The sequence below is a fragment of the Orcinus orca genome, chromosome 10 (assembly GCF_937001465.1).
Source record: "Orcinus orca chromosome 10, mOrcOrc1.1, whole genome shotgun sequence".
NCBI classification, from domain to species: Eukaryota; Metazoa; Chordata; class Mammalia; order Artiodactyla; family Delphinidae; genus Orcinus; species Orcinus orca.
The window spans coordinates 73,673,152-73,691,758 of record NC_064568.1 but is presented as its reverse complement, the minus strand read 5'-3'; the positions used below and the strand labels follow the sequence as shown (position 1 = coordinate 73,691,758).

Below are 18,607 nucleotides of genomic sequence, written 5' to 3'. Positions count from 1 at the left end.
AAGCTTTCTTCAGAAGGTCAAGATCGTTTGGCCAACAGCCATAACTGACACTAATAATATAAGCATCTTAAATTTCAAGCTAATACAGGTGTCCCACTTTATCTATAGCAAGGTGACATGTGGAACACCTCCACTGCATTTAACTGTGTGAAACAAAACAGGAAGAAAATGTAGGCAGATGCAAAGTAATGTCAACACCTAAAGCATTTATTTGGATATCTTTAAACTTTTTACATATGCTACATTCCAAATTTTACAAGTTGTCCACAGATAATAAAGTTATAGCCAATTTTTTAAACAGATATGATTTTCCCTGATATGGAAAGCATGTTATATAAACATTTCTACAATAAACATAATACATGCGGAACAAATCATAAGACTAAGATGATTTGTTAGTTAGGGAAGACAATTAGATTAATGATACACACACCAGAAGATAAAGGGGCACATGTGTTGCTATCTCATGTAAACTCATCTTCTCTCAGACTCCCTGACATTCTCAGAGAATGGAACCCAGGGACACCCTCTGCTAACAACAGGCTTACATGAAATCAGCTCTGAAAGCTGAAGTATTGTTACGATTTGGTGAACATGTTTATAAATTCAACTACAGGGGGAGAAACCTGGTCTTATCATTCTAAATTTAAGCTTGGTTAACAACTGGAGAAAAGCCAAAAGAAGCTGAACTTAAAAGCTAAAGGAATGAGGATGTGACAAAGGCCAAAACAAACATTAAAATCACGATGCCATCCACAGCCCATACCACCAGATCTTATGAATGGAAGGAAGGCCAGAAAAGGGGGGTGAGCGCTGTGTTCTAAAGCAGATTTTCTTCCTCCTGGGTGAGAAGTGCCGTCTCTCAGATGGGTGACTCAGTCCCAGGCAAGAAGGGTCAAGGTCATCCTTTCAGAGGAAGGGGTTCTTCACACACCACCCTGGAGAAGCACTGAGTGTGGCTTCTACATCTCCACTTACTTTAGCTGAAAGTCTGGATTTCTAACCTTCCTCCTGGGTGTACCGTGGAGTGTGCAAGGCTGAGCAGGATGGAACTTTTAGATGCAGAGTTCAAAGAAAACTGAGTGAAAGGGTTATTTTCATTGGCTAAAAAAAATCCAAGAGCCTCTAATTATTCATTTATCCCTTAGCCTCACCTCAGAGAGGCTCTGTATTTATTCTTCCACCAAATCTGCCATCACTCTCCATGTACCCAAGCTCTCAGCACATGTGCATCACACAAGAGTGGTACATGGCATGTCATGGTTATAAACTATTTTACTAAGCGGCTATCATTCTAGGAAGGCACCTCTTAGTCAGAACAATGATGTTTAAAAATAATAAAAAGCCTGGGCGCACAGGTGTCCCAGAAATGTACTAAGTGAGCCAGCAGGTAAACAGCAATTGATCTATTCCAGGAAATGCTGGAAGGGGTGGGGGTGAAGGAATTTTAAAACACTGAATTCTCATTATTTTGCTAGTGTTTGATTCTAGATGTATACACTCTTTCAACTTAGTCTTAGAAATAAGAGACTATATCATCTGAAAAATTAGGATACTCTTAAGTTTTCAATAAGCCCTTGAACATGAGTTTATTCCTCAAAGCCAAAAGTCTTGCAAAAAAAAGGGGGGGGGCGGGGGAATCCCACCTTGTATAGCCCTGAAAATCACCCAGCACACAAAGACACCACCTTCTCTCCTTCTTCCCACAGGTTCCTCCAGCATGAGAGTCCCCCAACCCCCTCACAGCCGGTAGAGACAAGGGAATGCCACTTTTGAAATCCACTGTTTTGCTTAGAGGTAGGGTCCCATCAGCTGTGGGGACACTGACCCAGGCCCAACGTTGAGAGTCACTGAGAGGGATCAGGAAGTGTGACCCCAAAAGACCAGAGACTTTGTTTCCTGCTGCTGTTGCATCAGCTTCAGGCCTGGAGTTCCCTGTGTTCAGTAATGTGACACGGCTCAGACTACTGGGAACAGTCAAATGCAGTCAGATGCCCACAAAGGGGTTGAGTCCAGCCCAGGAAGAGAAGCTCCTTCCTGGATTCTAAAATTCAAGAAGTTACGTTTGAAGTACACAGCAAACGATGCAAGAAAATCTGCTGACCGAAGATGATTTTCATCAGTCTCTGGAGCCAGAAACTATAAAAATAAAACTGGGAAGAAAAGCTTAAATAAAGAATTTATTTCCAAATTCAGTAGAACCTATTTCCTATTCTCTTTCTTGAAAAGCGAACTGGGTTACAAAAATCCAAATTTATGTATTTGGTAGTGAAGTAATTATAAATGTTGCCAGTCAATGCCAACCAGTGTCTGATTTGCTTCCTGTGCATGTCCAATTTCCTCTGTGATACTGTGCTGGTGCCAGAGCTTCTGAATCTTCTTAAATCGCTCTCTGCACAAATGTAAAGGATTTCCCCGTCTAGAAAGAAGACACATGTCACTCAGGATGCATTCGGTTTATTCATCTATTATACTCCAATCTTTCCTGATTTAGGAAAAGTTACAAGTTATTGGTTTTAGATCCTCTGCAGAATTTCCCTTTGGCAGGCGCCTGTGGCTATTAATGTGTTAGCTCTGACGGTTTGCTAGGAGCAGCTGAAGGGGAGTAAGTGCTGAAAAGAAGAGGAAAATGAACACAAGCTACACCTACTCAGACTGGGGTGAGGAATTGGGGGTGGGGTTGAGCAGGAGGGTTTACGCTGAGAGGCTAAAACTATGCATTTATTATCCATTTTGTTGGTAAAACGTATAACAGGGAGGGGCAGGGAAGAGGATGGAAAAATTGCAGGCGTGAAAATGTTCTTCTAAGTACTGTCTTTCAGCTACAAAGTCTAAGCAAAGCAGTCAAATGTGAATAACTTCGGGGTCTAATTTAACCAAAGCACAGGCACTGGTGAGCTCACGCCTGGGGCCTTGGCTCCTGACTCAGAGTGCCAGTCCTCTCACTCTCCGTCCAGAGCTCTTCCTCCTAAGAGCCCACATTTCTCAGAGCAATGGTAAGAACCATCAACAGGTGGCACAAGCCCGTATCCTTGCAGTCAAGTGCCTGAGGAACCCATCTACTTATCTTGCCTTGGTTTCCAGGCCTTCAACTTCTGCTCCCCAAGGCTGGGAAGTTACATCTAGGTTAAGACTTTTACCCCATTTGGGCAAAAAGAAATGGTCTGAAAGTTCTTTAACAGTGCTTGAAGGAACTGCTGTTAGCATTTTGCTTGTGATGTAACAGAAGCTACCAAAGTAGAAGTGATTAAGCCTCAAATACTGTTGTATTGCTCTATATGTTCTAAATCTTTGTTCTCTCAGATTCTTATGTAGTAAGATAAGCACAACTCTTATCAATCAAGATTTGCTCTTTTATATCACTCGAAGAGGACCGGGTCTCCCATACAAAGCCGCACAATTTACAAAGAGCTATCCCTGCAGTGCTCTGATGCTGTGGATGCCGCAGGACAATTCAAACAGCTCTCTGGAGTAAGAAATGGAAAAAGGTTGCACTCTGTCCCATTTTTTCCACAAAGCTGCACAAGTTACAAAGAGCTATCCCTGCAGTGCTCTGATGCTGTGGATGCCACAGGACAATTCAAACAGCTCTCTGGAGTAAGAAATGGAAAAAAGTTGCACTCTGTCCCATTTTTTCCCCTTATGTATCTTGATGGCCTTCGTGACACTCTGAGGGCTGGGAATGGGAATGTCAAACCAGCCAGCCAGGGTAGCCTCCTTGGAAGTGTCCACAGACAACAGCCACTTGTGCTAACCCTACAGGCAGTTAGCAGGCAGGCTTCAGGACCACAAGGTTCATTGTGTTCACCCCATGCTGAAGGCTCTGGTGGCCCAGAGCCAGTCAACCTAGTTCCCCAGGATGGGCCTTACCTGAGCCCCTGGTCAGTCTCCCCATAGTCATCAAGGTAAGGAGGAGAATAAAAACAGCCTTTGGTTTTGCCAGCTAAAAATAGCACTTGACATTCCCGTACTCTGTAGAGAGACCATTTATACATTAGTAACCAAGGTTTGGACTCAGTTCCAAATGGACTGAAGTCTTATAAAAGTAAACAAAACCATTGGGAATATGGGGTTAACAGACACAAACTATTATACATAAAACAGATAAGCAACAAGGATTTACTGTATAGCACAGGGAATTATACCTAATAACTTGTAATAACCTAAAATGGAATATAACCTGCAAAAAACAAAACAAAAAAACACTGGATCATTATGATGTACACCTGAAACTAGTGCAATATTATAAATCAACTATATATCAATAAATAAATATAAACAAACAAAACCACTGTTGGAAGAGAAGAAATGGCGTTTATAGCAGAGACACTTGAAAAACTATCAACACCCCTGCCTAAGTTTAAAAATAACTAAAAGGATTGTATTGTAACCAACATAAGGAGGGAGAGGGACATTTAGGATTAGGATTCGACAGCTCATATAATACTGGCATTTAAAAAATTAAGTGTGAGAAAGTTAACTACTTCTAAACATAAGGTAGTTATTTATGTATCAACCACTATTATGAGGAAATTATTCATTTAAAAAATTGTACACAGGGCTTTCCTGGTGGCACAGTGGTTAAGAATCTGCCTGCCAATGCAGGGGACACGGTTCGATCCCTGGTCTAGGAAGGTCCCACGTGCTGTGGAGCAACTAAGGCCATGCACCACAACTACTGAGCCTGCGCTCTAGAGCCCGCAAGCCACAACTACTGAGCCTGTGCTCCACAACAAGAGAAGCCACTGCAATGCGAAGCCCGTGCACTGCAATGAAGAGTAGCCTCCACTTGCTGCAAATAGAGAAAGCTCACATGCCGCAACTAGAGAAAGACTGTGCAGCAATGAAGACCCAATGCAGCCAAAAATTAAAAAAAAAAAAAAGGCACACAAATATTACGAACTAGGTTGACCTGAAACACAAGGCAACACTCCACACGACTAAAAGAATTCTGAAATGTGCCACACAAGGTAAAAGGCTACTTTTACATTTCTCCTAAGGGTTTTAAAAAAATGTGTCTCCTGATCCCTTTGAGAGGTTTGCTTAACTCTTTCTGGTGTTAACAATTCAGCTCATCTCAATATCTATTGAGAACCTATCATATACAAGAAATTGTCAGGCACTGGGGGGTACTAAGGTGACTAAGATGTGGATATAATCTATGCCCCAGAGGAGCTCAAACTCATGTCACTTCTCGCCTTCAGACCCTGTGATGGCTTCCATCTCACTCAGAGACCTCGCTAGGACACACCAGGCCCATGACTCTCCCCCTTGTGCTCACTACTGCAGTAGCAGCAGCCTCCTTGTTGTTTCTTTTCTTTATTTTTCTTTCTTTATTTTTTGGCCATGCCATGCGGCTTGTGGGATCTTAGTTCCCCGACCAGGGATTTAACCTGCACCCTCAGCAGTGAAAGCACGGAGTCCTAACCACTGGACGGCCAGGGAATTCCTTTTTTTTTTTAAAATAAATTTTATGGAGGGATACTTTTTTTTAAAAAACCTATCCATTTTTACAGGACAGTTAGATGAATTTTGTCCTTGCTCTTTCTTGAACACGGCAGGCACACTCTCCAGCAATTCTGCACTTGCTGCTCCCTGCCTAGAATGTTCTCCCCACTTCTTTAGGTCTTTATTCAAGTCACCTTCCCAGGGAACCTTCCCTGGTTCCCTATCTAAAATTCAACTCTCCAGCTGCCATTTCATATTCCCCTCCCTAGTTTATTTTTTCTCTTCTGCATGGATTGCTTTCTAAATTCTTATTTTATTTTCTATCTCCCTCACTAGAAACTGAGCTCCATGAAGGCAGAGATTTTCGTATGCTTTGTTGACTACTGCATTCTCAATATCCATTACACAGTCACTGATAAGTATTTGCTGCACGTTGTCGAATGTACACAACTACATACATCAGCCTGTGATATGTATGACTCCAACCATGAGGATACAACAAAAGAAGTAACTCTGACTGTGCCTGGGTAGAAAACCAAACACAGCTAGAAGTTTCACATTACAATGAGGCACAAAGAAACAACAGAATTGTCACGGGGATGGAAATGATAATGAAAAAACAGCACAGAGTTAGCATGAGCCAAATATGAGATGTGTGGAGACAAGGCTCCCCATTTTCCTCAAATGAATAAAAGAGTGGCCTCAAATCTTTGCAATGTAGTAGTTTCTTGTTCCACCCCTCAACAGATGTCTACTGTGGCAGGTCCAAAGCTAGAAAGCTCCTTCCAGGGCCTTACCTCAGGAAGATGCCCACCCCAGAACCACAGGAGTAGGTGTGGGCGGTGCAAGCTCCCACGTCCTCCCCTTCCAACTCCGTCTGACAGCAGTAGCTCTGGGAGCACAGCAGAGTTCCACATACAAGGCACAGAGTTGGGGCTCTGCTCTTGTCACCACCTGATTTGGGGCACCTCCATGAAATAAAAAAGCACAAGTCAAGGCTCTATAAGACTGGCTAAAGAGCTGAGGGTGGTAAAACTGCCCTGGAAAAAAATTCTGCAATATCAAGTAGAGCTGCAGATGCATACAGACTATGGACCAGGCAAATTTATTTCTAGAATAGGTAACATCTCACATACCATGTACTGAAACAATCAACAAGTGGAGAAAAGAGAAATAAAATTATCAATAGGAGGAAAAAAATATGTAAATTAAAAAAAAATTACTGCTACTGTCATATAATGAAGTACTACACAATAGTGAAAACTGATGAAAAATTATATGTGTCAAATGTATAAATAAATCTTACAAACAATGCTGAGTGAAAAAAGCTATAGGATAATGTACAATGCTATTCTAAAGCTTAAAACAATAATATATGCAAAATAATAATAACTGCTTAGGAATATAACCATTTGTAGTTAATGTGTTATTTAAAGTGCAAATTGTTTAGATAACATCTAATGAATCAAACTTGTCCCTCATCACCCGCTTTCTCATACCTTATTCTGAAACATGGAATCATGCTTTTTACAAGTTTGGTAGTACAAGTTAGGTGGTACTACTGATGTTATGATTTCCCTACCCAAACAAAAGAAAACAATGACAAAGTCCTTCAAGTTCTGTGTAGAGAAGTGAGTGTTTCCAGTGGTAGGAAGTGCTCAATAAGCTAATATAAAAACTTACGAGAAATTAGATGCTTGATTAATGAGGCTGCTGTAATCCTCTGGAAGGTCTATTAATTTGTTAGATTCTCTTGGATAGCTAAAACAAAACAAAACAAAAACCACACAAAAAACCCAGTTAATATGAGGACATATTGTAACAATGACAGGGAAACTCTTAACTTAGTCAAAATAAATAAAGGAAGCCTGAATCTGAGTGACTGGGCACTACCCACAGCAGCAAAAAGCCACAGTAAGAACTTTAAAATGCATGCTTAAATAACGTAGGGCCTTAGGGCTCACATTTTTACTTGAAGAACTCAGGATGAATTATCAGGACAATGGGCTGTCCTGTACACTTATATCCTGCTTCCTTCCTACTTCTTGCCTCCAACCAAGTCTTTGACAATCTTCAGCTTACCTTATAGCGTCTCTTTCACCTTCCAGGTATCTCTTAACTTCAATGTTATGACACCAACTTTAATGTAAATGGAGAAAAAAAAATTTTTTACTTTTGAAGGGCTAGAACTAAAAAATTTTCTTCTCTAAATCCAGTAAGAGAGAAACAGTTTTCTTGGCTTATTATATTTATCTCTTCATAAGAAGCTTAGAGGAATACCACATACTTTGCCTACCATATTTTAAAATCAGAAGAATATGACCTTTGATTTTCTGAAAGCAACAATGCTTAACATATTAAAATTTGCTATTACCCCCACTAATTGGACACTCTGAAAAACCAGTCTGGGGAATTCCCTGGTGGTCCAATGGTTAGGACTCTGCGCTCTCATTGCCAAGGGCACAGGTTCAATCCCTGGTCAGGGAACTAAGATCCCGCAAGCCACGCAGTGTGGCCCAAAAAACCAAACCAAAACAGTCTGAATCAATGAGAAGCTCTTATAATCTAGAGCTAGAACACTCATATAAAATAAAAATTTTTTAATTGTGGTAAAATACACAGCACATAAAATTTACTATTTTAACCATTTTTAAGTGTACAGTTCTGTGGCATTAAGTATATTGACGTTGTTGGGCAATCATCACCACCTCTGTCTCCAGAACTTTTTCAGCTTTCTCAAATGAAATTCTGTGCTTGTTAAACACTAACCCATTCCTCCCCCTACCCCCAGCCCCTGGCAACCACCATTCTATTTTCTGTCTCTATGAATTTCACTATTCTAGGTACCTCATATAAATAGAAACGTAATGTTTGTTCTTTTGTGACTGGCTTATTTCACTTAGGCTGCCTTCAAGTTTCATCCACACTGTAGCATGTGTCAGAATTTCCTACCTTTTTAAGGCTGAATAATACTCCGCTGAATGTATATAACACATTTTGTTTATCCATTCATTAGTTTATGGACATTTGGGTTGTTTCCACCTCTTGGCTATTGTGAATAACGCTGCTATGAACATGTGTGTACAAAATTCTATGAGTTCCTCCTTTCAATTCTTTTGCAATACACACCTAGAAGTGAAACTACTGGATCATAGAGTAATTCTGTTTAACTTTTTGAGGAATCACCATACTGTTTTCCAGAGCAGCTGTACCATTTTCTATTCCTACCGACAGTGTACATGGATTCCAGTTTCTTGACATCCTCACCAACATGTGTTATTAATGTCTGCCTTTTTCATTACAGCAGTTCTAATGGGTATGAAGTGGTATCTCATTGTGATTTTTATTTGCATTTCCTTGATGACTAGTGATGTTTAGTATTTTTTCATGTGCTTTGCTTATTGACCATTTGTATATCTTCTTTGGAGAAGTCCTTTGCTCATTTTATAATGGGTTGCTTGCTTTTTTGTTGCTGAGATGTAGGAAATCTAGATGTATATATTCTGGCTATTACTCCCTTATCAAATATATGATTTGCAAACATTTTCTCCCATTCTGTGGGTAAATCAGCCAAATTTTATTCTTAACTTAGTCACTAACTTGACATGATTAATGGGTCAATTTCTCTAGACTTCAGTTTTCTCAAATATAAACTGAGGATAGGGTGTCCCTGGTGGTGCAGTGGTTAAGAATCCGCCTGACAATGCAGGTGACACAGGTTCGAGCCCTGGTCCGGGAAGATCCCACATGCCATGGAGCAACTAAGCCCGTGTACCACAACTACTAAGCCTGCACTCGAGAGCCCATGAGCCACAACTACTGAAGCCACAACTACTGAAGCCCGCACGCCTAGAGCCTGTGCTCTGCAACGAGAGAAGCCATGACAATGAGAAGCCCGTGCACTGCAATGAAGAGTAGCCACCGCTCACTGCATCTAGAGACAGCCCGCAGGCAGCAATGAAGACCCAAAGCAGCAATCAATCAAGCAATAAAATAAAATAAAAAAATAAAGTGAGGATATTAGACTAGATAACCCTTAAGGTTTCTTTCAGTTTCAAAAATCTACAGAACATAGTATTTAACAAGTAAGTTAATATGAGGAAATAAACATTTCCACCACTACTCTCCTTCCAGGCAAATATGCTTACGCTATTCAGTAGGCCTGGCAAAAATCTTACCATAAAGGTAAATCCTTAACTAAGAAGGCCTAATAATTATACTTTGAATCACATGGATTGAATTCTGCCAGGCTATCTGAGAATTTTGTAAAATATGTGATAAACTGAAGTTTGTTTCCATATATATATATTCCAATATAAAGAAGAAAAGTGTATAATTGTTACCTTTCAATCAGTAACTTCATTATCTCCTTATTTTCTTGAAAAAGGCAAATGAAGTTGTTTGGCAGGGAAAGATAGTTACATAAATGTTCAAAATGGCTTGTTCCAGAAGCTGCAAATAGAGAAGAAAACAGTTTTGCATATAACAACTAAGAGTAGATCCTATAGGAGAGTAAGCAACAGCAGAGCTTAAAACAAAAAAGGCACGAGATGAAATAGTTCAATTTTGCTAGGTACATAACCTGTAGGAAGTAAATAAGATGGCACATGGAAGGGATCCACAGAAAATGACATAACTGAAAGTGGAGTCAGGCGACTCCTTTACCAAACTGGTCACAATTTCTTGATGTTTCAGTTTTACCATCTGCAAAATGGGGTACCTGTGTGATATACTTCATGGGGTTGTGAACATTAAATGACAAAAATAACATGGGTAGCTCTGGAAAAGTATAAGGCAGTACAGAGATGTAAGATGATTTTATCACCGAGAGATGGATTTAAACACTAACTTAATCATCACTGAAAATGATTAGGAAGGGTAAATTATTTTCTCAATGGTGCCTGGACAACTAGCTAAATGGAGATGCTATTCAACAAACTTCTAGAAAGCAGCATAACATGCAGGCACCCCATGACTTGTGCCAGGCACTATGAGGTACAGTAAACTTTAAGTCTACCTTTAATTCCTACATTAAAATCAGATTTATGTGTAATTATGGCTATTTTGAACTTCAAGGCCTCATGTTTCAGATTAAAAAATACCTGAGGGGGGCAGACAGGAGAAGCAAGAAGAACTACAATCCTACAGCCTGCAGAACGAAAACCACAATCACAAAGTTAGACAAAATGAAAAGGCAGAGGATTATGTCACAGATGAAGGAACAAGATAAAAACCCCAGAAGAACAACTAAATGAAGTGGAGACAGGCAACCTTCCAGAAAAAGAATTCAGAATAATGATAGTGAAGTGACCCAAGATCTCGGAAAAAGAATGGAGGCAAAGATTGAGAAGATGTAAGAAATGTTTAACAAAGACCTAGAAGAACTAAAGAACAAACAAACAGAGATGAACAATACAATAATTAAAATTAAAAATACACTAGAAGGAATCAATAGCAGAATAACTGAGGCAGTAGACCGGATAAGTGACCTGGAAGACAGAATGGTGGAAATCACTACCGCAGAACAGAATAAAGAAAAAAGAATGAAAAGAAATGAAGACAGCCTAAGAGACCTCTGGGACAACATTAAATGCACCAACATTTGCATTATAGGGGTCCCAGAAGGAGAAGAGAAAGGACCCAAGAAAATATTTGAAGAGATAATAGCTGAAAACTTCCCTAACATAGGAAAGAAAACAGTCAACGAAGTCCAGGAAGTGCACAGAGTCCCAGGCAGGATAAACCCAAGGAGGAGCACACCGAGACACACAGTAATCAAATCGACAAAACTTAAAGACAAAGAAAAAAATCAACAAGGGAAATATGACAAATAACATACAAGGGAACTCCCATAAGGTTATCAGCTGATTTCTCAGCAGAAATTCTGCAAGCCAGAGGGAGTGGCACAATATATTTAAAGTGATGTAAGGGAAGAAACTACAACCAAGAATACTTTACCCAGCAAGGATGTCATTCAGATTTGACAAAGAAATCAAAAGCTTTACAGACAAGCAAAAGCTAAGAGAATTCAGCACTACCAGTCCAGCTTTGCAACAAATGCTAAAGGAACTCCTCCTCTAAGTGGGAAAGGGACTAGCAACTTAAAAAATAAAAAGCCTTGTACATACATAGACTGCTGTATCAAAACTGCATGGGAGGGCTTCCCTGGTGGTGCAGTGGTTAAGAATCTGCTTGCCAATGCAGAAGACATGGGTTCGAACCCTGATCCAGGAAGATGCCACATGCTGTGGAGCAACTAAGCCTGTATGCCACAACTACTGAGCCTGTGTTCTAGAGCCTGTGAGCCACAACTACTGAGCCCATGTGCCACAACTACCAAAGCCTGCACGCCTAGAGCCCATGCTCTGCAACAAGAGAAGCCACCACAATGAGAAGGCTGCACACTGCAATGAAGAGTAGCCCCCACTTGCTGCAACTAGAGAAAGACTGCATGCACCAACGAAGACCCAATGCAACTGAAAATAAATAAGTAAAACAACAACAACAACAACAAAAAGACTGCATGGGAACAGCAAAACCAAAACCTACGATAGATACACATACAAAAAAGAAAAAGCAACCCAAACACAACACTAAAGATGGTCATCAAAACACAAGAGAAGAGAGCAAAAGAAGAAGGGAAGAAAAAAGACCTACAAAAACAAACCCAAAACAATTAAGAAAATGGCAACAGGAATACACATATTGATAATTACCTTACATGTAAATGGATTAAATGCACCAATCAAAAGACATAGACTGGCTGAGTGGATACAAAAACAAGACCCATATACATGCTGTCTACAGGAGACCCACCTCAGACCTAGGGACCTATGCAGACTGAAAGTGAGATGGAAGAAGGTATTCCACGCAAATGGAAATCACAAGAAAGCTGGAGTAGCAATACTCATATCAGACAAAATAAACTTTAAAATAAAGACTGTTATAAGAGACAAAGAAGGACACTACACAATGATCAAGGGATCAATCAAAGAAGAAGATATAACAACTGTAAATATATATGCACCCAACATAGGAGCACCTCAATATATAAGGCAAATACTAACAGCCATAAAGGTAGAGATCGATAGTAACACAATAATACTGGGAGACTTTAACACCTCATTGTCATCAATGGACAGAACATCCAGACAGAAAATCAGTAAAGAAGCACAGGCCTTAAATGACACATTAGACCAGATGGACTTAACTGATATTTATAGAGCATTTCATCCAAAAGCAGCAGAATACACTTTCTTCTCAAGTGCACACAGAACATTCTCCAGGATTGACCACATGCTAGGCCACAAGGCGAGCCTCGGTAAATTTAAGAAAACTGAAATCATATCAAGCATCTTCCGATAACAGTGCTATGAGATTAAAAATAAACTATAAGAAAAAAACTACAAAAAACACACACATGGAGGCTAAACAATATGCTACTGAACCAATGGATCACTGAAGAAATAAAAGGGGAAATCAAAAAATACCTAGAGACAAATGAAAGCACAACAATCCAAAATCTATGGGATGCAGCAAAAGCAGTTGTAAGAGGGAAGTTTATAGCAATACAATCTTATCTCAGGAAATAAGAAAAATCTCACATAAACAACCCAATCTTACACCTAAAGCAACTAGAGAAAGAAGAACAAACAAAACCCAAAGTTAGTAGAAGGAAAGAAGTCATAAATATCAGAGCAGAAATAAATGAAATAGAGACAGAGGAAGTAAGGGCAAAGATCAATGAAACTAAAAGCTGGTTCTCTGAAAAGATAAACAAAACTGATAAACCTTTAGCCAGACTCATCAAGAAAAAAAGGGAGAGGACTCAAATCAATAAAATTCGAAATGAAAAAGCAGAGGTTATAACAGACACCACAGAAATACAAAGGATCATAAGACACTACACGTGGCTATATGCCAATAAAATGGACAACCTGGAAGAAATGGACAAATTCTTAGAAAGGTACAGTCTCCCAAGACTGAACCAGGAAGAAATAGAAAATATGAGCAGACCAATCATAAGCACTGAAATTGAAGCTGTGATTAAAAATCTTCTGACAAACAAAAGTCCAGGACCTGATGACTTCACAGGCGAATTTTATCAAACATTTAGAGAAGAGCTAACACCTATCCTTCTGAAACTGTTCCAAAAAATTGCAGAGGAAGGAAAACTCCCAAACTCATTCTATGAGGCCACCATCACCCTGATACCAAAACCAGACAAAGATACCACAAAAAAAAAGAAAATTACATGCTGGAACTTCCCTGGTGGCGCAGTGGTTAAGACTCCGTGCTCCCAACGCAGAGGGCCCGGGTTTGATCCCTGGTCAGGGAACTAGATCCCACATGCATGTTGCAACTGAGAGTTTGCATGCCACAACTAAAAAGCCCGTATGCTGCAACTAAGGAGCTGATGAGCTGCAACTAAGGAGCCCACCTGCTGCAACTAAGACCTGGCACAACCAAATAAATATTAAAAAAAAAAAAGAAAGAGGCCAATATCACTGATGAACATAGACACAAAAAGCCTCAACAAAATACTAGCAATCCGAATCCAACAATACATTAAAAGGATCATACACCATAATCAAGTGGGATTTATCCCAGGGATACAAGGATTTTTCAGTATCTGCAAATCAATCAGTGTGATATACTACATCAACAAATTGAAGAATAAAAACCATATGATCATCTCAAAAGATGCAGAAAAAGCTTTTGACAACATTCAGCACCCATTTATGATAAAAGCTCCCCAGAAAGTGGGCACAGGGGAAACATACCTCAACATAATAAAGGCCATATACAACAAACCTATAGCTAACATCATACTCAATGGTGAAAAGCTGAAAGCGTTTCCTCTAAGATTAGGAACAAGACAAGGATGTCCACTCTCACCACTTTTATTCAACATAATTTTGGAAGTCCTACCTATGGCAATTAGAGAAGAAAAAGAAATAAAAGGAATCCAAATTGGAAAAGAAGAAGTAAAACCGTAACTGTTTGCAGATGACATGATACTATATACATAGAAAATCCTAAAGATGCTACCAGAAAACTACTAGAGTTCATCAATGAATTTGGTAAAGTTGCAGGTTACAAAATTAATACACAGAAATCTGTTGCATTTCTATAAACTATGAAAGATCAGAAAGAAAATTCAAGAAACAATCCCATTTACCACTGCATCAAAAAGAATGAAATACCTAGGAATAAACCTACCTAAGGAGACAAAAGATCTGTACTCAAAAACTATAAGACACTGATGAAAGAAATCAAAGACGACACAAACAGATGGAAAGATATACCATGTTAGTGGATTGGAAGAATCAATATTTGTCAAAATGACTATACTACCCAAGGCAATCTACGGATTCAATGGAATCCCTATAAAATTACCAATGGCATTTTTCACAGAATTAGAACAAAAAATCTTAAAATTTGTATGGAGACACAAAAGTCCCCGAATAGCCAAAGCAATCTTGAGAAAGAAAAACGGAGCTGGAGGAATCAGGCTCCCTGACTTCAGACTATACTACCTATAGTCATCAAAACAGTACGGTACTGGCACAAAAATAGATATATAGATCAATGTAACAGGATAGAAAGCCCAGAAATAAACCCACACACCTATGGTCAATTAATCTACAACAAAGGAGGCAAGACTACACAACGGTGGAAAGACCGTCTAGTCTCTTCAACAAATGGTGCTGGAAAAACTGGTCAGCTACATGTAAAAAAATGAAATTAGATGGTTCTTTAACACCATACACAAAAATAAACTCAAAATGGATTAAAGACCTAAATGTGAGAACAGATACTATAAAACCCTGAGAGGAAAACATGGGCTGAACACTCTCTGACATAAATTGCAGCAACATCCTTTTCTATCTGTCTTCCATAATAATGGAAATAAAAACAAAAATAAACAAATGGGACCTAATTAAACTCAAAAGCTTTTGCACAGCAAAGGAAACCATAAACAAAACGAAAAGACAACCCGCAGATTGGGAGGAAATATTTGCAAATGATGTGACCGACAAGGGATTAGTCTCCAAAATTTACAAACACCTCATGAGGCTTAATATCATCAAAACGAACAACCCAATCAAAAAATGGGCAGAAGACCTATATAGACATTTCTCCAAAGAAGACAGATGAGAAGATGTTCAACATCGCTAATTATTAGAGAAATGCAAATCAAAAGTACAATGAGATATCACCTCACACCAGTCAAAATGGCTATCATCAAAAAAATCCACAAACAATAAATGCTGGAGAGAGTGTGGAGAAAATGGAACCCTCCTACACTGTTGGTGGGAATGTAAATTGGTACAGCCACTATGGAGAACAGTATGGAGGCTCCTTAAAAAACTAAAAATAGAGCTACCATTTGATCCTGCAATCCCACTCCTGGGCATATATCCAGAGAAAAACATGGTCCGAAAGGATACACGCATGCCAATGTTCATTGCAGCACTGTTTACGATAGCCAAGACATGGAAGCAACCTAAATGTCCATCGACAGAGGAATGGATAAAGTGAATGTGGTACATATATACAATGGAATATTGCTCAGCCATTAAAAAGAATGAAATAATGACATTTGTAGCCACATGGATGGACCTAGAGATTGCCATACTGAGCAAAGTCAGTCAGAGAAAGAGAAATATCATATGATATCTCTTATATGTGGAATCTAAAAAGAAATGACACAAAGGAACTTATTTACAAAACAGAAACAGGCTCATAGACTTAGAGAACAAACTTACGGTTACTGGGGGGAAGGGTGGAGGGAAGGGATAGTCAGGGAGTTTGGGATCGACATGTACACACTGCCATAATTAAAATGGACAACCAACAAGGACCTACTGTATAGCACAGGGAACCCTGCTCTATGTTATGTGGCAGCCTAGATGGGAGGGGAGTTTGGATACATGTATATGTATGGCTGAGTTGCTTTGTTGTGCACCTGAAACTATCACAACATTGTTAATCGGCTATATTCCAATATAAAATCAAAAGTTAAAAAAAAAAAAAGCAACAAAAAACCACACCTGAATTTGTCACTTTTTACTTTTTAAAAATCTGAAGAACCCAGTCTATGAATAATATACAATTGAACAATTTTAACATCTGAAAGCAAAACAAGTACATTTTTGTACATGTACAAAATCAGTACATTTACTGACATCCAAATAAAATCAGATATTTACATAAATATGCACCTAATTATATAATCGGTACATCACCATAGTCAATTAGCTGTGACCTAAATTGTTAATAAGTTTTCATTTTTGCAATGCACTTTAATTCTTAACTTGCTAGAGTGAAAGACTACATACATTTCCTACATTTTGAAAGAAATTAGAAATTACCTTGAATTTCAGGTGGGGAAGGAACTCCATTTAAGTAATGGAAAAACAAAGCAGAACACCTCAGGAAAGGCATGATTCCAGCTCTGACATTCCTCAACAGATGCCAACCAGAGTGCATTTCTTTCAAGGCACTGTGAAAGAGAAAAATGATAACTGGGAAATGTAATTAAAAAATGGTCATTCTAGTTATAGCACAGTGTGAAAACAGACAACTACTATTTGGAATTGATAGCACATTGGCTTAAAAGGTATGGGTAGCCCTAACTATTACAGGACATCAGGTATAATTGGTGATATACCCTTTAATGCTGTTATTAAAATTTGTAAAAGTTATACAGCTATATAAAGAGAAAATTTGGAAAATAAAAAAACTATCCACTATTCTATAACCTTATATCAGCAAGTATTACTTTGGAAAACTATTTTCATACTAATGTGTCTTACACAGTTGTACTTGTAACATATAAAATTTAAAATTAACATGATTTTCAGATCATAAACCATAATTTTATTGGAATTTTAAGATTCTGGATAACATAAATCATAACCTACACTAAATTACTTCCCTGTAAGCAAACTCTTAGATTGCTTCAAATTCTTTGCTAATATAAATAATATCAGTGTACATCTTTATGTCTGTAGGTTTTTCTATATGTTGGATTATTTTGCTAGTGTGGATTCTCAGAAATGGGATAACTTAGTCAAAGAACAAACAGTATGGTTCTTGACATATACTGTTGGAAAGCCAAGTGAAGGGACTTATCTGGTGGCACAGTGGTTAAGCATCTGCCTGCCAATGCAGGGGACACGGGTTCAAGCCCTGGTCTGGGAAGATCCCACATGCCGCAGAGCAACTAAGCCCATGTGCCACAGCTACTGAGCCAGCGCTCTAGAGCCTGTGAGCCACAACTACTGACCTGGCACGCCACCACTTTTGAAGCCCACATGCCCTAGAGCCCGTGCACTGCAACTACTGAGCCCACGTGCCGCAACTACTGAAGCCTATGTGCTGCAACTACTGAAGCCCGTGTGACGAGAACCAGTGCACCACAACAAAAGAAGCCACTGCAATGAGAAGCCCGCGCACCACAAGGAAGACCAGCCCCTGCTCGTTGCAACTAAAGAAAGTCCGCACGCAGCAACCAAGACTCAGCACAGCCAAATATTTAAAAAAAAAAAAAAAAGAAAGCCAAGTGAAACTGTCGTAACCAAATCACAATGACTCCAATAACATGAGGTTCTAAGAATGTCACTCCTGCCGGCCCTGGATATACCTTAAAAATGTGTGGGAAGTGCTGTATATTACTCCTCTCTCAGAGATTTCCAATCATGTTAGTATATTAAAAGTTGAGAAGTCCTGCAGGTCACTCCCCCATCTCTTATTTTAAACATGTCAACAGAGAGCAACTTCCCTTATTTAACAAATGAATTCGTTTTTCATACTACCACCTCCTAGTATTTGGGGAACTGCCTATCGTGTAAAGATTACGACCTCACCTTCCTGTATACTGGTGAAGTGTTTTATACAAAGCAAGAACTGCTAATTCTTCTTCCCCAGAAGCATTTTCTTGATCCATGCCATTCTCTTCTGAAAGATAAGGCAATATTAGTACTCTGTATTTGCCTACTAAGTGGATTGATGACCACACCATTTAAGCACTCAAATATATTCATACACTCACATGTAATATGAAAATACTCTCACAAAACACACAGAACTTTAATCCCTCAGGTCGGAACACAGTATTGATCTCCATCCTAACAAGGAGCCTCTTAGGGAG

The 18,607-nt window shown here is 39.2% G+C and overlaps 1 protein-coding gene across 7 annotated transcripts in view; it reads right to left on the bottom strand.

Moving 5' to 3' along the window:
* Positions 1-186: 186 nt before the first annotated feature.
* UBR2 (ubiquitin protein ligase E3 component n-recognin 2) overlaps positions 187-18,607 on the bottom strand; it is a 115,927-nt gene continuing 97,506 nt past the window's right edge. For 6 of the 7 annotated variants that reach the window (XM_033424003.2, XM_033424002.2, XM_004267599.4 and 3 more), the window contains 8 exons: positions 18,324-18,414; positions 16,827-16,957; positions 9,792-9,900; positions 7,531-7,587; positions 7,132-7,209; positions 6,246-6,416; positions 3,871-3,972; positions 187-2,419 (listed from right to left, as the gene is read on the bottom strand). In XM_033424003.2, coding sequence (XP_033279894.1) covers positions 2,278-2,419; positions 3,871-3,972; positions 6,246-6,416; positions 7,132-7,209; positions 7,531-7,587; positions 9,792-9,900; positions 16,827-16,957; positions 18,324-18,414 — 881 coding nt within the window. In that variant the 3' untranslated portion in view covers positions 187-2,277. Of the gene's footprint in view, positions 2,420-3,870; positions 3,973-6,245; positions 6,417-7,131; positions 7,210-7,530; positions 7,588-9,791; positions 9,901-16,826; positions 16,958-18,323; positions 18,415-18,607 lie in introns of those variants that run through there. The other variant, XR_007479754.1, reaches the window with a different exon arrangement.